Source organism: Varroa destructor, unplaced genomic scaffold, assembly GCF_002443255.2.
Source record: "Varroa destructor unplaced genomic scaffold, Vdes_3.0 BEIS01000007.1, whole genome shotgun sequence".
Lineage (NCBI taxonomy): Eukaryota > Metazoa > Arthropoda > Arachnida > Mesostigmata > Varroidae > Varroa > Varroa destructor.
The window spans coordinates 23,763,603-23,785,726 of NW_019211460.1; the positions used below are offsets into that span (position 1 = coordinate 23,763,603).

The 22,124-nt window shown below is 41.2% G+C and overlaps 1 protein-coding gene across 2 annotated transcripts; it reads left to right on the top strand.

The window, feature by feature from the left end:
* The first annotated feature begins 98 nt into the window (after positions 1 to 98).
* Positions 99 to 6,281, top strand: LOC111254021 (uncharacterized). Of its 2 annotated transcripts, none has more exons than XM_022814445.2 (5): positions 99 to 425; positions 1,571 to 1,636; positions 1,950 to 2,574; positions 3,133 to 3,418; positions 3,996 to 6,281. In XM_022814445.2, exons 1-5 carry the CDS (start codon positions 307 to 309, stop codon positions 5,429 to 5,431), a joined length of 2,532 nt encoding a protein of 843 aa, XP_022670180.1. In that variant the 5' UTR covers positions 99 to 306; the 3' UTR covers positions 5,432 to 6,281. The 2 variants fall into 2 exon arrangements, with proteins under 2 accessions (XP_022670180.1, XP_086830367.1); XM_086974241.1 differs by lacking the exon at positions 99 to 425 and adding an exon at positions 1,052 to 1,178.
* Positions 6,282 to 22,124: the final 15,843 nt, after the last annotated feature.

Here is a 22,124-nt window from a genome sequence, read left to right on the forward strand (position 1 = left end):
GCAGACGTTTTTTGTCTGTTGTCCTGCAGCTTGCTGGTCAACTCTCTCTTTTGCCGCAGAGGTGAGCGTGGCCACTGGTTGGTTGGTTGAGTGGCTGGCTGGCAGGCAGGCAGGCAGGCTCGCTCGCTCGCTCACTCACTGCTCGGCGGTAGTGTCTTGTTGTTTGGCGATTTACGCTGCCTGCTGTACGTGTTGTGAATCTAGTTCGTGGCTGGCGTGTGCGGATGTTGTGTAGGTGGAATTCGATCGCGGTTGTCGAGTTCGTTTGGACATCGGCTAGTCGTTGCTTGCAGCTGTATTGCGGCGATGTCGGTGGGCCTATCAGTTCAGTCGTTGACGCAGGAGCTTGAACAGACCAGGGAGCGACTGCGAGTCGTCGACGACGACATCAAGAAGCATTCGGGCCGAAGAAACGTGCCAGCGAGGTAAGTGCCGCCGGCAGCGTAGGGGAGACATCGAAGGCAACGGCGCGCAAGCCTTACCTGTTCAATTGCCTGCAGATGATAGCCTTTGCTATAAAACAATAGGAATATACGCAGGCGTTAAGTAGGACTACGGGCCTACGCCATACGTAGGGAAAAACGGTGTGATGTGAAACGATTTATTGAAAAAAGCTTACTGCTATTGTTGTTGTTGTTGAAAGTGATTTGCTGGTAACGCATAGTGCAGTTGCTTGAAAGGCTTCGGGAATTGGTGGTGGTGGTCCGGGCGCTGGTGGGAACGTGTGGAGGACGCTGGATCCGGTCTAGTAATGACGCACAGCAAACAATTTTGAATTTCTCAACAGGACGCATTACCGTTTAACATTTTGAATGAAGACTTTTATTATAGTTCTCTGCATTGTGACGCCTTGAAGGACTATGACCGGCACACTAAATGTACCCGAATGCACGTTCCTCTAATCGTCAGGGTGGAAAAGAAATAGTGTATACGAGGGATAGTCATATTATCATAATTTATTACTGTTTACTGTTTCAGTGACGTATATGGCTATTTCAAAGCATACTTAACTTCACATAGGTATATATGCGCAGATGTATAGGTAATGTTACAACTATTCACGACTACAGCGCGTACGTTATTATAGTACAGGCTTGTAACCTACATTTTGGGTGTTTGTTTCCATAGAAACGTAATGATTGGAGACATATTTGAAGTCATCTATCACCGAAAAAGATGTAATTATATTGCCTATATAGAAAACGGTGACTAAAAATATTAAAATGAGGCTCTCAACGTTGAACTGTATTCATGGCGAAGGCATGTTAATACTGTCAAACAAGTCGTAGTTTCGTGTCTGCATTAGCTTCTATTGATAACAATGACGATTGGAAGTTGATCAGATGAATTAAGACACTTGTCTCATTTTGTAGTAGTTTAATATAAATCACATTTTGTTCAAGGCAAGAAATGCGGATATGTTAGATTGAGAATTACACGAAAAACTTCGAAAAACGCGAGACTAGTCATGAATGACAATGATATAACATATTGAAAGCATTTTTGGTTTCTCATATAAACATTGTACGTTGTTCGTGATAAATAGCTCTTGATTGTTGCACTCTGACAGCAATTTCAGACATCTGAGAGATGCGCCGCCAGGACTCCGGAGCCAGTTGGCCAATCGTCTTGACGAGTATGCATTCAATACATTTAATATATTATATAATATTATACATTTAGATACGTTTGTGTACACATATCTATGTTTCCTACCTAAATGTTTAACCCATTAATATAATTAAGCTGTGGTAAATTAAAGAAGCTACATAATTACAGTCATTAATGATTTTTGTTCATCTATAAGCACTATCAATCAAAGAGGTTCCGCAGGACGTTATCAGCAGTCGTCCGCAGCCAATAGGAATTTCATACACGTGAGTCTTTTATATGAGCGGAAGTGCACACCAAATCATCTAATATAAATTGTCTATCTACCTTTCTTCTAGTGGACCGCTTCGTCGTCGACAGCAAGGAGGTGCTTTCAGCCGTTTGGGGCGGCAACTTAATGTACACGAAGCCCAGCGTATGGGTCAGCCAAGCCCACAAGGCCCAAGTGGTTCCCATCAAGGAACGATGTCAACGAAGGATCAGGGTCGTCTTGGCTCGGGAGGTTCCCATGGGACCGGGTCGGCTGTTGGGTCAGGTCTTCGAGTGGGAGTGAAACGTGACCGCAGTGAGCGAGTCGAGCGAGAACCCCCCGAAGAAGGTGAGTTAGATGAACCTCCAAGAAAGGTTGGTCTTCTTTCGTCCATTGGCGCCTCCTCAATGACTGTCAAGGGAAAGAGTCGGAGTGAGCTGCTGAACGAGCAAAGCGGCGATCAGAATATCAAAGCACGAAACAGACGAATGTTCGGCATGATCCTGGGAACATTAAAGAGCTTTGAAAAAGAAGAGAGCACAAAACGTAAGGAGCAGGTTGACAAAAAGGTCGAAAAGGAACAAAAAGTCGAAGAACAGAAAGAACGTGAGAGGGAAGAAGCCGTCCGCATGCGGCGGGAGCTTATCGAAGAGAAACGCGATAAACAGATCAAACTACGACAGCTGCAAGCCAAGATAGAAGTAATCGGAGCGGTAAGTATCGCGATAAAACGGTGTTAAATTTCTAAATAGGCAAAATGATAATCAGTTTTTTGTTACTGCAAAAAAAAGACTTATATTGACGTTAAATTATATAATTTGGTGCTTCTCAGTAATACAATTAATTACGTGGGTGTAGATTGGCAATGGCTGTAGCGAGAGCACTCTTCGTTTAATAATTGCGATTTTTATTTTTGTCATTACACGCGTGTTAATACTATTTTGCTTAACCCGTGCCGTGTTGCTACGCTATTATAAAGCAATTTTGACTATGTTAGTCTGTCCATCGGACATGCGCTGCATTTTTTTTGTAGATTTCTTATTTGGCTGAAATTGACTAAATGAAATTCTTTCGGTAGCAACCCTACGTTTTTGCTTTGCTTCGATCACGGCTTAAAGTGATTGTACATCACATGAAAGTTTACCGTAGTAGTCTAACTAACGAATTTTACCATCTCTTTTCCTTGTCTTTAAAGCACAGTACATGCATGTACCTTTCTAATCCATTGACTTGTATTGTTGTTCACTAACTGTACCTGTCGTCAATTTCAGTTTGAAGAATTCTCGAAACGTCACGGATATATGGCAAACTTCATCCATACAATTGCAAAACCTCCTCTTATGTGGCTGCCTCGAACTCATACGCCAGCTAGCGAGGAAGGCCTTGCACGCAGCCGTGCCAAAATTGAAGCGATCGTGGCCAAGGAACAACAGCGTATAGAGCTTGAACTAGAACGAATCGAAGGCATCCAGAGGGATTCCGAAGGCGAGATTGATGGCAAGGAAAACAATAGCGGATCGACGATGCCATCTAGCGTCGCTGTGGTTGTTAGTAATGGTGAGTATATCGCTCGATCTTGCGTGTCAAATAAAGGCCAGATTTATAAATAAAGTAAAATACAGATAATGCATTACACTGGCTAGCATAGGAAAACTTACTTATTGATTTTACGTTTGCAACTCGCTACTACTATTTTTCGTTGTTAATGAATAAAAGAAAACATGTGCTCGAGTATTTATATTGTACTATTGATTTTAGTTTTTACGCGAACTATCTTCATGTCGCTAAAAGTTTTTTGTTGGGTTTGTGCTATTGAGATTCATTTTCTGAAGATCGATTTGGTGACACAGGCGGCTTGTTAAATGGTAGCTTCAATTTTGTAATTGTCTAATATCTAATTATGTAACTGCTTAGGTTTGAAGCTATGACAAAATTCCTTTTCAAGGTAATAAAGAAACAGTCGCCAGACAACAGACTGTCTTTAGATCCTTGCGACGGTTAATCTCATTGAAATCGATACACGTTGGAGACTTCATATTACAGATTTGACATGTTCAGTTACCGATGCTTGACAAACGTACATATTCGCTAACACATGAACCTATCGGATTTTTGCATTTGTACTGCTTTACAGATTACAAAAACGCGGAGGATGCTCACGATTCGAGGCAGAACGGCAACGTTGACGATAGTACATCAGCTAAAGACAAATCTTTAGCAGATTCCGCTATGAAGAATATTAAAATTATTATTGAGAATGATCTCGTTATGAAAAAGAGCGTAAACGGTAAACGCGAAGTTGGCGAAGATGAGGACGATGACGAGGAAGTTGTCGAAGAAAAGCCGGAAGACGGAGAGATCCAACAGCAGCAACAGAGGCAGCGGCAGTACCAGCAGTCGCAACAACAACAACAGCAACAACAACAACAACAGCAGCAGCAGCAGCAGCAGCAACAGCAAAAACAAGATGGTGACGAAAAACATCAACAACCGCAACAGAAGCCAAAACGACCAGATAATGTGGACGAAAGCCCACGGCAAAGAGAGATTATGGACAGTTCTATGGATGATGACAACCATACGATGAAACGTGAAGAAGACACAGTAGAGGAAGCTTCAGCGTCGAAGTCTAGATCGAAATCAAAGTCTAAATCGAGGTCCAATTCGAAATCAAGATCCAGTTCGAGATCTCGATCGAGGTCAGCTACCCCTGTACCCAAAAGCGTTAGTGTTACCCAAGAAGGTGAACTTGAACGCCAGGACGAACCGATAGATCAAGATTCACCGAACAAGTTTCTGAAAAAGACGACTCCACCATTTAGTGAGGACGAGTCCGTAAAGAGACAGAGTGGCAAATCAATGCCAGCCAACGAATCGAAGCGGATGATAGCTGCCCCTACTGGTAGTGGTGGCGGTTCACCGCGACGTAGTCGATCTCCCAAAAGGGTCGTTCGGCAGCCACCAACTGCCGCTGTTAAGAAAAAGCGCAACTCTAGCTCGTCGTCCAGTTCGTCTAGTAGTAGTTCTACCAGCCGAAGTGGTAGCAGCAGCAGTAGTAGCAGTAGTGATTCTTCATCGGATGGGAGCCCTCAGCAGCCAGCAAAAAAACCGCTAAGTGCACACGAGGGAAGCAGCGCCAGCCCGAAAAAATGCAGCAAGTCGCCGACACCGACTCCTGGTAAAAGGAGTCCTCCAAGTTCTCGAATCAGACGCGCCAGCTCTAGCCCGCCACCAGCTCCTGTCAAACGTAGGGGGTCGTCGCCACCAGTTAGTAGACGATCTCCCAGAAGGCGCAGTCGCTCGCCTAGAAGAAGATCACCTGGCAGTTCGGTGCGCCGGGGTAGTATAAAGCGACGCAGCCTTAGCCGACGTCGAAGTCCGAGCCCAAGGCGCCGCCGAAGAAGTTCGTCATCGAGAAGGCGAAGTGGGTCCGGACGGAGGCGAACTAACCGATGCAGTGGAAGCCGCGGCCCACCTAGAAGAGGCAGTCCCATTCGACGCCGAACACGATCGAGAAGCCCAAGACGGGGCGGCGCCAGACGATCACGAAGTCCTCGCAGACGGAGGTAGAACGACAAAAATATAAGGAGAAAAAATAGGTTGCGTGCGATTCCGATTAATTATAGTTTCCCTTAAATCTCCTTGTGTCTTGATGGATGATACATAGATGTATGAACAGACGTCAAGTAAAATATATGGCAAACACTATGAATTGAAGGATGATTGTAATAAAGAAGCAAAAAGAAAATATTAAAGTGGCTGCGACAACAACAAACATCAGTAGTGACACTACATAGTTGCTGCTGATGCCGATGGAAAAGTCTTCTGATCGAAATCTGCACGTACTTGCAGCACGAAAAGGAGGAGAAAATGATAAAGTGATGGATGTTAAACTTTCCCAGTCGCCTTAACCATGTTTTGTTCGTAGTATGTGGCTAATAGTGAGCGCTGACCGGTTTACTAAAAAGACTCATGTTCTTAAAACATAATAAGAATGCCATGCAAATATTCCTTGTTGGGCGGAAAACCGGGAGTGGTGAACAGCTACGGGCAGTGCACAAAAACTAATCTAAGCGCGTTATAAATTTCGCGATTACTTTCCAGTGGGGTAAGATCTGTGGCGTTACATTAAAGGGTGGCATAAGCAGATTATGGTACCCTCGTCGAGTTTAGCCGTCTCGACATTGGGACTGTGTTTACAAGTAGATAAAATAGAGAAAAGGAAAGATGGGAAAAAGCGGGGGGGGGGGGGGGTAATTCAACATTTTTTTTGTGGAAAAGGATAATATTCATTGCAACACTCGAGGTACCGAGTGGCTGTCATTGCAAATCTATAAGTAAATATTATAAGATTTACATATTAGCAGTAATAATAATACAATAAAAATTATGGTAAACACTGTATATAAGTTGTACAAAATCGACGCGTTTTTCCTCTTGGAAAACTAGTTATATATATAAAAAAAAAAAAACATGTTTTGAAGGTCGAGATAAGCTTTTGAGCGGTGGTAGAGCTCCGCAAAGCAATTTTCTTCATTTCTTTATTAATTGCCGATATTTATGTCAAAGTATTATATACAGGTATTATTTAGGGAAATGCAATTGTGAGAGAAGTGCTGCCTCGACTGAGAAAGGCTAGTTCTTCGAAAACGTAGGTCACCTTCTTTCCGTCGTAATCAAGGGCGTGTTATGGTTGGTGGTCGGATAGTTAGTTGATGGATATCGTTGCATAATCAAGGTGAAAGTTGATTGTTTCTTGAATTTTCCACGATACCCGTTTTCATTCAAAACATGTTACATATTTCTCTACAACACGAGCTCGCTATAATGTTTTGTTAGTTTTATTGGCGTTGGCGTGATACTGAGTGAAAGAGTAGAATCGTAGCTTTATACTGGGCCACCTTAGGAAGTTTCTGGCGAATTTTATCTAAACCCCATGGTACTAATAAAAATGTTTTCGTTCCTACGCTTTATCACCCTTTAACGTATTGAGTTTAAATTTTGAGGCAGCCTATCTACCTATATCGCAATAACTTTGTTAAAGTTATTGAAAAAGAAGTATATTTCCTGGGTGTTATTTTTAATGCGCAAGATATACGCTGACTAAGCTATGTTGTAACGTGCTTGCGTTACTAACTTACCATAAAAATATTGTAGCTGCCCACAGTGACAGATAATGATACACTATATCAAAAGCCTAGTTTGAGTTTTATTCCGTAATTAATATTTGCTCTCTGATTTAAGAATTATGCTCATTATCGAAACGGACAGAATATAGTTCGAAAGTGATTTTCGTCTGTAAAAATCGCACTTGCATTCTAATTATCTGATTTTTCAACTCTAAATGAGCGCATCAACTTTAGGGGATCAGCAAGTGGGCATCTTCACTGAAATACGTCAAGACCGATTGCTCAACAGTTTGCGTGTATTAACTAAGGTCTAGTTATATATTTTGCTCCAACTGAACGGAAGATCTTTTTTATTCTACAAGAAGTTCCATCGTAGTCTTCAAAAGTTAAGCTCAAGCTCACATTTGCTTTTAATCAGGAGTTATCTTTCTCAGTTCCAGGACACTTAACCTAGTTAACATACGGATTGTTTTTTGCCAACAGAGCTCGAATTCCGTTGTTTATGGGCGACAGTATCGCTCCATTAAAACGCGAACACTTGTTACTTGAGGTCTTGTCAGGCGGACTACGGCTGCGATTAAAACCAAACGTGACTCTAGAGAAAAAAGTGTTCGTTATTTAGTGACCTGTCCGTACAAGGCTTTCATATTAAAGCCAAAATTTTACTTTACTTCGCTGTTGTAAATAGCCTTTAGTGAAGAGTTGAGCGAAGATCAGTTCACGGTATCGTATTTTAACATACCTTATTTTTACTTGATAGGTTAGTAATACTTACCATACACCTCAACGTAAATAATAAATAAAATAGACGTAAGTAAATATTCTAACATTTGTTGCGATACATTTCCACAAAAAATACAAACGTTTCTGTCCAATATTCTATACCCTGACGTTATAATGGATGTTTCTTTGTTTGTATGTATTCAAAAAAGTGATTCCCCAAAAGTGACTTGGGGGATTCAATAATAGCACCTCGTTGCTAAAGGGCGTCAACTCCCTGGTCTCGGCTGGCTATCCAAAATCGATGAGAATCGCCTAAAGGCAGTTTTGAGATAAGGCGGCCGGTAAACAATTTGAGCGTTTGCTGAAAAGATGACAATTATAAAAATGTCGGCAGACGTCTTGAACTTATAAGGTATACTTGAAAATTAAGAATCTAGTTGCTAACAAGCTAAGCAACGAACGCACAGAAACGTAGCTTCTAAATATTTCGCCCGGCACTGAGAAATACGTAACAAGTATGGCAGGTTTCGGCACAGAGCAGTTACGGATGATGAGAAGCGATGTGATCTTGACGATATGAAGCAGAAAAAGGGTTTGTCGTGAGATACGCTCAAAGCTCGAGTCGAACCAGATATACATCCAAAAAAGGCTGTGACTTACGTCTAGTAAAAAAAAATCTTATACTTTGGGTAATGCTTGAGGAAAACGAGACGGTCAAAAATTACCTGTATTTGGCCGCCAATGACGATACCAAGACGAAAGAGAGTGAGTTTTGCACTCTCCAGTTACTCTCCAGGCCTCGTAGCGAAAGATTAAATTATTTTTCGATCACTGACGAATAAAATTCGTAGTAATACATTTGACAATCTGGAAAGTTTCAAAAATAGACAGTGCGAGCTTTTCAACGAAATGTAGTAAATTATTTCGTCAGGAGAAGCGCGAAAATTTTAAGAAATGATAGTGGCACACAATAAACATATCCGTTGTTAGAATTCGAGTGACAAAGTCATTTACAGCTTACTGTCGCTATTGTTCGTGCGAGTCACTATTGCAGGATACATGTTTGTTCTTAGATTAGCATAGCGTCAGTAAAAAGTTATCCAAACGTAGAGCACTGATACTTTTTGTTTTTTCGTTTAAGCAGGGATTTGAATTTTTTTCTAAAGGTATTAGTATATTCTACGGGCTTGGATCTGTTAGTATCTAGAATTTGATAATCCTTTCTACTGAACTGGTAATTGAAAGATTTTTTTCAGCCAGAAGAAACGTACCCGAGCCAGTAACTACGCACCTCACTGCAGAATAGTAGACAGTGGTTGCGTCTATTGATGTTTTGTGATAACGTACAGTGGCCGTAGAACAAGCTGAGTGGACAATAATTGTTCAGTAAACAACAGCGAGCTTACCTAAATACTTTACAAAGTAGCTGTTCTGACAAAAAACTGTCTCCATTGAACTCGTATTACAATTATTCATTTTATTATAAGTTAACTGATAGTAGCAGCAGCAAAACTACTGTTTTCAGTAACAGTGCTAGCTGTGTCTACGTAATAATGGAGTATGTAACATGTTTGCCTGCTAAATTTCAGAATTTAAGAAATAAGCGGTGGTCTTGATTTGAATTTTGGCAGAGACACACTTCGTTTCCTACTATAGAGCCAGCCGTATGATAAAGTACGTTTTAATCGTATATGACAAAAAAAGATTCGAAAAGTTTAGCTTAGAAGTCGAATTTTGGTTTTAGTGTCTGAAGTTCACCATAATTTACTCAAGTTATGAGCTCATCCTCAAAGACTTTTAATTCATGCGGTACAAAGCTGGTTAGCTTAATTGGTAAGCTCCCACATTACTGCCGCTTCACCTCCATAGGCGGTTTGCATTAGCCCATCAGGCCGATTGCATGATATCGTACCTCACGTTCGGCAAATTCTTATCACTAATACATCTAGCTGGGTCGATCACGAAACCGTCGTACAATAGCCGATTTCCAAAGGCGACTATTAGCGAGGCGGGATTCACTCTCTGAGGACAAATACAACTGACGGTGGTTACAGGGGTACTATCTAGCGGACTTACAACCTGTAATATCGATTCACACAAGTGAATTAACTCTACTGTCAACCGTAAAAATGTTTGTAGCAATAAATCTATAGTGCCAACATGTAAGGATACCATCTTTAACCTTAGAATCCAAAATGTTTGCGCATTTACAGTAATGCGCTTCCAAGATGACAAGCTTAGCAACGGCCTGTGGCATTTTGCCTCGGTAGCCTTTAAATGCCTGAAGTTAGCTGAGCAAATGCGACGCAGCATAAAATGTGTCAGGAAGCTTTTACCACACAGCGGGGGAGAAGATTATGATTGTATATAACAGTTCCAGGTGAGTGTGGATAAACTGTAAAACAACAAGACTTACTATTTCACTGTTTTGTTAATGACAAAAAGGGAAATATTACAGTAACCTTGACCAAGTCACCCTATATATTTGCAGCTTCGAAGGCTTGTAGTTACTAGATCAAAGTTTTTGTAGAATAATCCTAAATTATTATGCAGTAAAAACGCAGCTGCTTATTATTTCGGTGCGATGAGTCACATAGCAAACATTTCTAAAAGTGCATGCGTATCTTAAAATAATAACATGTATTGCTAGTAGTAACTTCTGGTGAACTCAGCTGATGGAGGTAAAACGTGCTCGAAAGGGCTCCTCAAGAAGTCAACGTAGTTTGCGCGAGGAACTTCTTGGAGCGTACCCTTATCACACTCTAACTTATAGCTTGTTACCAAGCACAATGCAATAGAAATAATAGTAAACTAGCACAAAGTCCAATGGTGCGTCTGAGCGGACAATATGAACTTAATTTTAAGCATCCTGATAGATCGACTAATCCGGACTATGGGCACCTTCTAGATAACAACCCCATTTCGCCAGCAACATATGGACATGTTCACTATCGAGCCATCGATTTTTTCTACCAGTGTTGCGTTTTTTTGGCACCATAACTGTGACAAAGCAACGCTTTTTGGGCGAATATATGCTAGAAACGCTCTAGACCAAATCTTCCAAGCCTCGCGAGTATAAATGTGAGCCAATAACCGAGTCTGAACGATTTAGACGCAAAATATCACGTTTTCGTTTTTGCTCATTTTGAGCGAAATTTCAACTTCACGTTAACGACTTCAGTCCTTAACACAAACTGTTTAGCTTCGAGCTGACTGTAGGACCGGGCGGGTTGAATAGATCGTCTAGAGGGGTAGGTTTAGTTCTCAGCAAGACTCCGGACTTCGAAAACTATTCCCGTCATAGAAATAGTTAATTCGCCGGACATCAGTGATCAACTTACCGGAGGAGAGAACGACTCAGGCAGAGGAAGACCCGTCAATTTCTACTCTTCAATATGGTAGTCAGCAGGAGCTTTGAGCCGATCCTCGCGGACCGCAATGATCCCCAGAAATTTTCCAATGAATGGTACCCGAGATACTTCAAAGGTCGACAAACATATAAGAGTCGCATGTTAATAAAAAAAAGGTTGGACACCAGGGACGCACTTTTTGGTAACCAATGTGACTTTAGGACAGGTCATCTGTACTCGCTGCTATTGGAGGTCTTAAAGATCGCAGAAAGGCAAAAACCAATGCCCTCCTGGTTCAGAAGAAACCATTGCCACTTTTCAGGGTGTTAAGAATATTTTTAACTGTGACTTGGGTTGGGCTAATTGGCGCTTTGAGATCATTCGGTATCGACGGAGAATCATAGAATCATATCTAAGCAAGAGACGCACAATTTACAATAGGACGGTTTACCCAGTGAAGGCGGGGCTCTCACAGAGTAGAGCCCTCGGAGCCACCGTCTGCGGAAGGTTGCTACGCCTTCCACATCCCCGAGCGCGCATTTAGTAGCGTACGTAGACGATCTTGCGCTGCTTCTGGAAACTCCCAGCAAGCAGAACGAATAACAAGTGCGATCCTTGCAAATTTTTCGTTTTAACAAGGCCCCTAGGATTTAGCCTGGTGCCGAGAAAGACAAAAAATTGTGCTACTGTATAACCAAAGGTGCCGGCCAAGAGTATACATCAAACAGGTCAAGTAGCCGAAATATTATTGACCAGGGCATGTCTAACGCATCGCCGCCAGGCAGCTAGCAACCCTCGTCACCTGCTCTCACAAATTAAAAGAGCCTAAGGCAGAAGCAGATATCTTCCACTGTCCGTAATGGAAAGCATCAAGCTATACGCCGGTTCGACCCGGAAAAAAATCATTATGAAGAACTTGACGCTCAAGCTGGACAGAACATCGCATGCGATAGCTCTCAGCATGTCAAGAGGAAACCGTACCGCAATCACGGTTTCCACTCAAATTCTAGCATGATAAATCTCCTGAAACCGCAGAGTTGTTGAAATATCAGAAAGACAAGTGAACCACGGAATTTTCAAGGGTACCAAAAACGCATTGGTAAAAGCGCATTTTTTTCTCTGCGTAAACTGCGATACGGGTGAAGTAGGCAGCATCATGTCCGGTTTTCAATGAGGAAGGCAAACGCTTGTGGTAAGCATTTTTTTTTGCCAGAGATCCAACATGCGTCAAACTAATAACTGCAATGTTGAGGGACAAGCAGTCATGGAAGAGAATGCCAGCTTTTGCAAAGCATATAATAGGGGTAAAAGACCGGCGTAAGAGAGAAAATAGAAGCATCGGTTGCAGTCAGCAAACGGAGTTATTAGAAACATTCGGACTATTCTGCGGTTATCACAATTCCTTGTTTGTAGCGGACGAAACACCCAAATCGCGCCGATAATAGCATTACGGTTTATACTATTTCATGTGTTCATGTGTAAACAATGCGAGCATGTCATGACATAAATGGATTATTCGGTATACATCTTGTGTCTTTACAGTAAAACTAAAAGCATGTATCTCTCAGCAAGGCGTCTTTACATGTCTTCGATCCATGGAAGTATGGAAGGGTATGTTAAAGAGAGTAAGTTTTAGGCACGGTCACCTTAGTAGATATATTGGTGTCTTAGGTATTTTAGGAGGTGGTAAGGGTCATTTTCAAAGTATTGGGCTCCTAAAGATGAGGTCAGTGTTCTTTTGTTTGATACTCGTCTTGAGTTAATTGATTAAACATTTGTTATGCTAGGAGCAGTGAAAAGAGACTAAACACAAGTTGTTTTGAAGTTACAGTGCATTATTTTTTTAGCTTATGAAGTGAAATTACCAGAAAGCTACTGACAATAGCTTTAGTTGTAAAGAGGTATAACGTAACATCTTTGTGGACGTAACTGAATTTACGTCAAGGCTTTCGCGAAAGACGAAAAAGTTTTCGGCTACTTGTTACGGCGAGTAGAGATGGAAACGTGGAAAGAGCTACCTCATACGAGCCGATCGCCAAATCAGCATCAGAGAGTTTGCAGGTAAGTTCATCTCACGCAACGCATGTAAGATGATTTTGAAAAAGGCGAAAAGGTTTACCGCAAGGATTGTATCGATGGGCCTGAGTTTAGAGCAAATGCAAGGCCATCATCGAAGCACTCGAAAAAAAGCCGGATATTTTTAAATATGTTAGTAAATATGACGGAGCGTAAGCATACGCGTATGATGTGGGTGAAAAGCACAATGGTCTTAATATTGCTTCAAAAAAAGGCATGAACCAAAGAAATTTGCAGAATCCAGATGGAAAGTCAAGCTTCTTTTCAACTTATCCTTCAACTATAGGGCAAGTGTACATTGACATCAAGAGGTTCTACTGTCTCAAAGTACGTTACCAAGAAACTTTAAGTAGGTTCCACTGTGTTTTCCTCCAAGAAAGCAATTGTAGCAAAAAACTTAATACCTACATTGTCTTAACTCCCGTGGTTATCACACCTAGCCTCCCACGAGTTTTTCTTTTCCTCAAGCTTAAGAAGCAATGAGGCAGTTCTTACCGAACGTAGGATTCGAAACATTTGAAGTTTGACGAATACCTGAAAGAAAATTGTATTGATTGTACGCCATCAAAGACACTGGACAAAAACAAAAGCGGATCTGACGGCTGTGTATGTTCGTGTTTAAATTAGCGCATGTGCCTCTTTTTTATATCTCTGGCAGCATCTTGTCTAATAAGGAGGTTTTTTATAGACTGGCAATGATTCCTACTAATGCTTCCTCCGGGAATAGCACTTACAGATCTTTTGCGAGTTTTTTGGGCTAGCCAAGTCTATCATTTGTGGCCTAATCGTTGTTTCGTTATTTCAAAAAAGCAGCTAGAAAGGTTAGATTGAAATAGAATTAATAGAGAGAAATAAAATTTAATGGCGTGGGCCACATTGAGGTGTTCGTATTCGTCAAGTAGATCAGTGTATTCCGATATTTTACGATGGAAAAGTACAATTTAATGGCTATTTATTGTTATAACAAATGATTATATCAGAACAGCGGTATTTAAAAAAATCCGTTAATATAAATAAATGCTCAGTGCCTAGCAGCCTTACTAAGCATGAAGCAATAGTGAGACATCGCTTCATCCTGCTTCGGATTTCCAGGGAAGCCGGAAGTCTCTTTGTTGATTGCTTATTTTTTTATCAGGTCTAGTTCTTTATGTACTGTGTTCATGATTGGTGTTATGCCCATATTTCATATCACGGCATGTGGGCCAGATTTGATAATCTCGAATCCTTTTAGTGCAACAACTTTGCATTTTAAAATCATTTGTTTACCTGTGTCAAAATAACACCTTTAAGCAGAATCAACCATACCTCAGATCTGTTCGTTTTAACGTAGCTCTTCAGAAACGGAACGCGCTCCGTGGGTGGATATATATATTCTTTAAACGCCTTTGTGGGGGTAGGCGCCTTACAGAGAGACACGCGCCTTCAGTAGTATTCTCAGTGCACTAGAATCGTACTGAGTAACTAATTTATGTTATGACGTGTTTGCATTATTCACTTGATATAAGGACAGGGTTGCTATCGGCAGCGACTGGGAGTGATACTCCCGTATACAAAATCCAGTTCAAATTCCACTCCGTAATGATCGTTCGTTCTGGTTTAAAAGCCGTCCTGATGTAGGCAGACTGAACATCATTCAAAAGCGCTTTCTGCAAGCCGTCGACAGGCCCTGTTGAGTGAAAGACGCTGTTGATTTGCTTATAGAAAGAGAATATCGCGAATAAACGATTAGCAGTCCCGCTCATTTACGGTGCACTAGCGCGCAAACTGCTTTCACTTTAATGCAGCATCTGTACTCTTTAAGTACGCATCCACCGCCACTATGACGACTGAATACTCTGATGTAAACGTTGAGTGTTTTGGTTCAGAGAGTTTGTTAGATGAACGGAGCAGCAGGGTGTTAGACCATCCGGGTTTGTTCTTGACGGTTCAGCAGAGTCTTATATGGCTTAATATTTCGTTGAAAACATATAACGCCATCCCTTCACATAAAACATAGTAGTAATTACTGGCGCAGTTCGCGTGCTTTGCTTTAGAGAATGACGATAGCCGTGGAATAGCTCCAATGGCTCTAATTACTCCGTTTCAGAGAGCCGAGTGTAGCTAAGTACTGCTAAAAAATTCGAGTTTACCGTCCGGTATCGCTGGGCGGTAAACTGCTCAAAGATACGCACACACTTGAGCGATGCGCTTCACGATGTTGGGCATAAATGCCATTGCGCCAGAATGATAAGCAACTACTGCATCATTTTCTAGGACGATTTTACTCAGATTGCGATCAGATTATTGCAGATCTCTCCAGCTACGAACAGATAGAGCGATACCGTTAAAACGTTTCTCTATAATAATAACAATCTATCATCAATAGGACGGTACAATGTTTCGCAATATGCCATTAGAAGAATAATAATAGACATTTATGACTGGTGGAGTCAGGGTGTGTCCCATCACGACCATGATGACATATACAATAGATTAAAATAGCGTGATTTGTATTTTGCAAGTGATCCGCGTTCGTTCTAAGCTATCTTATAGTATATTAATCTTTTGGAGACTATGGTGCTGGCGACGATGTCGTTTTTCGTCGACACTGCAGAGTTAATCTCGCTTCGCTAATTGTGGCCGATTCAGCTAGATGTCTTAGAGATAAGCAATGGCCGAGCATGATGTATGATAATGTGAAAGCGGCCTGATGGGCCAATGCAAATCGCCCTTGCAAACAAGGCAGCGGCAACATGGACACTTACCAGTTAAGCCAAGCAGCTCTATGCCGCGTATATGAAAAGTCTCTGAGGATAGGTAGGACGACATTAAAGGCCAGCGCACATAAAAATATCTACTGCTTGGAGTTTTCAAAGCTACATAGGGAAGAACATAATCTTTCGTAACATCAGTTTAGTAGCAGGGATTTCGAGACACTCGTTGCTAACAGGTGTAACTCCCGCTCCGATCGACAAAAAATTGAATTAAGAACGTAGAAGATCCTAATAAATTCTAGAAAATCTAGATCTCTGTCTAAATCAGAGAGCAAATCTGCACCGAAGTCAACGATCGACGTTTGCATAACTTTTCATGAATTAGTGTAGTAGTGAGTTCAACGGACGAAAACCAATAATGGGTCGTAAAAGGGCTTTCTGTGGTAGCAAGCCCTTGAATGCACGATTTTCAGGAATATGGACATAAGCAAGAACTTTTGTTGTAAAGTGCTTTATAATTTGTACTAAGATGGGGCGGCTTTGACTAGTATTATTCACTAACTAACTAACCGAAAATGAATGATTCCGGAACACGATACCGTGTGTTTATTGGTTCCAAAACGGCTTCTAGAAGTTCTAACGGAAGCTCGATCTGACCTCTCACCTCATCACAGTGGTAAGATAAAAGAAATCGAGGCCAGATTTCAGTCTCTATCCAAAGACCCTGTAAAGTGAGGCTACTGGATAATAAGCTTTTTTCTGTTATAGTTACGTCTGATTCTAACCGCAGCTGTAGCTTGCCATGATTTTAAGTCAGAATGTTGAGATCCTTTTATAACAACTAATTGAAGCTTCTACATCTTCAGTGGTATGATTCTCATGTGACTGAGAACTTATCAACAAAGTGTTCGTGCTTTACTCAGATAAAAACGTGCATTCAAAATCACTCATATATTAGAAAGATCCAAAACATTGCCCAATAATCGGATTGAGACGCTATGCAGTCCCGATCAGTAGATAAGATTTTTGCACGAGGACACCTTTCGTAAATCGTCCTTTAAAAATGATCATGTCAAAGGGCACAAGATGAATGTGTGCTTTGCTTTCCAGAGTACGATGCAAGTTGCCTAGTCCAGTTGGCTGTTTCGTTTGAGGTACACAAACACTCGGAATTTTAATTTGCCCACGAAGACTATCGAGCATTCGCTTCTGGCGTAATACTAGATAAAAGGCCATCTGTTAGTCCCGTCGAAACAAAAACTGGAGATTTCAGGCACAACTGTTGTGCTTAACTGTATGTTGACACCTTTGGTATGCTAAAGAGGTAGCTCGCAATGGTAAAGAGTGTGGTACGCATAGCAAAGTACGGCTAAAAATCATTTATCTCCAGTATCTAAAGCACAGTGTTGGAAATTGGTAGGGACGCCGCACTCGTCTAGATATCCTCACCGCATAATTATTATGTACAAGCCATCATTTCGAACTAAAGAAGTTCCCGCCTGTATAAATCACTGGATCTAATATTGATATCTAAAAGCGGTTTTCAAGACTTGTCCGAACTTGCGTCTACACAGTATTTTGCTATCGCTGCTGCAAAGTGGCACTTAGTTCTTTTTAAGCGTAAAAACAAACCTTATTTGCTTAGAAAGGTTGGTAAGACGTTCGAGCTGGATAACAATACAACAGCTTCGATAAAGCATTAAAAATCCTGTTTGCTAAAACAATCATGTATAAATCAACATTATCGACCTTGATTCTGTTTATCGCTTATTTAAAAAAACGTGTTCACCTACAGTCATAAGTAAAGTTTCTGAATGAACTCATCCGTACAGTATAAAGACTCACGACTCTTTAATGCTGCCTTACTTTGTCTTGTGCTGTGACAATTTTGTGATTAAGTTCATTGATGCAATCGAGTATTGAATTGGATGACCTGAGCTTCATCATTACTTTAACTTCGTGTGCTATTATTGTGGATTATATCTACCTTTATAACTTTGCCTCTATATCGCACCAGAATAGTTTGCCGCCGAAAAGCAAAATTTATTTAAAAAGAAGCGTCTTCAAGTGCGTATGTCTTACAATAGGACTATACCATAATCAAAATCACCATCAAACGTGGCTCGTATTGAACCTCGTGCGAGCGCACGAGCCAAGCGTGGCTACTGTAAATGACTGTGTTCAGAGGCAGCTTTTGTCTCCACTATTGACAAACACTGCGACGCCAATATACCCGTAAGAACGGTAACGGTCAACTCACAATGATCATTATTCTACAATAGTTTCTGTCATTAAACAACGGGTATCCGAATAGCAGTCAATAGGTATAGTGTAGATTCCGCAACGACCCTTTTGAAAGGCCTCGAGAAACAACCATCGAGGTGGCAGAGGAATTAAAAACTGCCGGTTCCTCTTAGTAGCACCTGCAGGCGTTGCAGTCGGGCAGGTTTCGTGTCTGTGCGCGCGTCTCCGTTGAACTTCTTCCAATCTGCATATACAGACAGGTTGTAGGTGAGGTAGAAGGCCTTTGTGGATTTGTGAGTGTGGGTTAAATAAAATCAGATATAATAAATAAAAAAAACTATACCACCAAAGTAAGCACATTGGTAAGTGACCAACCGCACCAATTTCATGTCTTGCCGTGACTAGAGTAAGTTTCTACCGCGTTTTTTTACCTCTTTTGCATTTCGTCGAAAAGCGGATTCATAACGAATGTTTAGTGCATTACAGAGATGCATTCTACATACTACAATATTACCCATATTACTACAGTCGACGGCATCGTGTGCTCTGTGTGTGTGTGTGTTTGTGTGTGTGTGTGTGTGTGTGTGTATGTGTGCACGTGTGTGTGTGTGTGCGTGTGCAAGCGTGCGTGTGCGTGTGCGCGCCCCCGTGATCGTATGTCGTGGACGACACTAGCACGAGTTTCAGTAGGAAAGGGTCAAAACATATGAGACTTAACGAATCGGCCACAAAAAATCAAGACGTCGCCAACAACAGCAGCGCCAGCAACCACAAACAAACCCGAAAACGCCTACACCGCTAACGACTTTTCAACGATCGACCTGATCATATATTATTATATATGAGAGAAGCACGCGAAAAACTATCATTATAACTACTAGTCGTACGGTTTCTATGCTAACTAGATCTTAGCTAGACGACAGGAGGTATTGCGTAGCAAAATGGACAAGGCAAAACTCTCCTGTTTGTTAACGCTGTTTCGACGGCCGTCATCGGTCGCGTGTGCCGAGTCCTGCATGAATACTTCTACGACGGATCCGCGACAGCGCAAGGGCTGCAGTGGCAACGACGGCAACACCAATGGCTCGTGATAGAATCTCTCCTGTTTTGTCGGTTTCTGTTGCGGCGGCCGCTATTACGGCTGCGGATGTTGATGCTGACTCTTTCAATAAGAGGTCGTTCACGGTGTAATTAGATAGATTCGGCAACTGGCGACCGCCGACTTCCAACCGCTGGCCTCACCTCTTAATCGTCACATCTCGCTTTGCTAGATCCGCTCGTGTCGTTGCAAATCTGTCGCGGCCTTTGGACGTCTCGAATGCATGTATTATATAGATACATATATATATATATATGCATATATATGTGCTTGTTACTAATGATGATGATGATGATAATGTCGTTGCGGCTGCCACTGCCTCTCGGCCATATAAATGGTCGCCACTTACTATAATATAACATGATACATAGTGGCATCTGTGCCATCTCAAGAGTAATTTTCCGGAATTGAATCTATAGCAGGTACATACCTCTATAAGAGGACCAAACATATGGACCACCTTGGGTTGAAGGAAAATAGTGATAAAAAATTAATCAATATGAATAGTATATTGAGCATGTACACAGGGTGCTTGGTGGGAAAGCTTCGCTGAGCTAACGCTATGCTCCTTCGTTTGGTGTTAACCAAGCACCAATGGCTGGCTAACAAAATGGAGATGCTTATTGAGTTTTAATTTCCCTCGAGAGATCAAGAACCTTGGCGATATTTTAAATAAACTCAGTATCTTGATGTGGCTCCTTAGCGGTACTATGTGAATTCATCAAAACAATAACCACTGAGAATGACGCACGTTCGAAAGTGAACGTAATGATAACGTTTGAGAATATAAGTTATTTACGGCAGACGAATACCACCGCATTGAAGGGGATTCTTGTTCCTGATGTTGGGGGCTTTGTAGACAAAGGCCATCAGGTTTTTGCACGAAACGATGCCTATCATTTAAAAGGTCGAGCGTACATTTCTGTAAGCTAACGCGAGCTTTAGGCCTAAGATTAGACGTGACGAATTATAAGATAACCTTAGCTGACTTGTTATCACTATTTATGTTTAATGAACTAACTAAATGAAGTAGATGTTAAACTAACGAAGTGCCCTGTTAATATCTCCCTTATGGGCGCAGGTTTGCACGTTATCAATCGAAGCAGTACTTTTCACCTAACCGTCTGTTTGTCTCCATGAGCTAACCGTTTTTATGATCGGGTTCAATTATTTCTCAACGGATTAGCAATTCGTTGTAAAATATTCTAGGTACGTATATTTTTGGGTTGTCGAGGCGGTGGGATGCCATTTTTCGACCAGACTTTATGAGTGCCCCATTTTTTGTAAAAGTCTGATAAAATAACTCATTACGCTCTTGATTTGTAGAAACTTATGTAGAGCTACTTTTTACAGCTGCCGACCTCCAGTGCATTACCAGCATAGCTTGCGATCTGTGGTCACGATAATATCACGTTTAATATTCTTTTACCTTGTGTTGTCCTATTGCGTTTATGGTCTGCTTCTATCAAGCGTTATACACATGGTAACATATTTGAACTTAAAAATTTAAATAAACGTATCGTGCTTCTTCAACGTTGTGTAATGGACAGTGTAAAGCTCCAAATGGGCTTGATTTTAGCCTGTCACTGATATAGACAGATCGGACCCTGTGTCAAGCAAACTCGTTAGCTCTTGCGAGAAATAGTACCTTTGCTTTCCATTTGTTCCGCTTCGAAATTGCCTATTTCAATTGCCTCGGTTTGCTCACGGGAGCTATGTTATCAGGTAGTTTTTGTTACACTTAAGGAAATCTCTAACCATCCATTGACCCGTTGTAATTTTTCGAAAACTATATGACGCTCATTTAATGGTGTATTATTCGGCATCAAAGACCCAAAGATTACATTGGTTCAATTGCTTCCCCATGTCAATAACTGGTAACCTATGGCCCAGATTATAGCTACGTTAGAGTTATTCTGTTTCTTGTTCTCCCATTCTAATTGGATACCTATTACATTGCATGTACTTTGCACTCATGCGCACGGAGTCAGACCTAACGCCTTAACTTGAGTTGATGTTGTCATGTTTACATATTAACAAACAAGTTTGCTTTTTCGTTGAAACGCTCTTTCGGCACCTATCGACTACTGTGCATTTCCTACTATCCATGGCAATTAATCCGTTTCGCAAATTTTCACATTGACATAGCTTACAAAATCCTGAAAGTAGCCCCAAAAAATACCATTTTATTTCTCAATCACAAAAATACGAAAACTTTTTCCAGTTTCGTCGGCCTCGCAAAAGCAAGCAACTTTCCAACATTAACGGAACTTCAGAAGATTTCACTGGTTATCGAACAAAAAACTCAAAAAGCGTCGAAGTTGAAAAAAATTGCCAAGAAATTTCACTCGAAAAATGTTACTAACTACCGAAATCTAATCCACAGTTCACCACGACGTTATCCTACAACGGGTCCTAGGAAACACAGACTACAAGGGTCATGCCACGTAGTTCATTTCGAGCGGACGCACAGAAACACGAGCATACAAATAAACCATCTTAACGGTATATAAACAGATTCTACTAAACGTAGTTCCTTGCGAAGACAGAGAAGGCTCTACAAAAATCCCTATTCAATAATAACAAAAGTAACGCTAATTTTTAATCTTGGTGAAAGTTTTAGAAATAATTTCTGCTTCCTTCCCATACTTGCGTCCTGCTAAGGATCGCAACTATCGAAAATTGGTCATTAACAAATACGTTGTTCAAGATTATTCTGTTTCACCTATAAAAGTCAAAATTATGTTTACTTATGTGCGCACTGCTGAATAGGACAACTGTAAGATGTATCGATTATATGTGTTATATTTTACACGGGCTTGGGGTTTCAGTGCTGCCGTTAATCATAGTCTCTTTGATTATTTCTGTATAAAATCTACATTCCTTCGGCCGAAGCTGAAGAAAAAGGTTGTACTTTTCATCGTGTTGAACGCTTTTGTAAAAGAAATT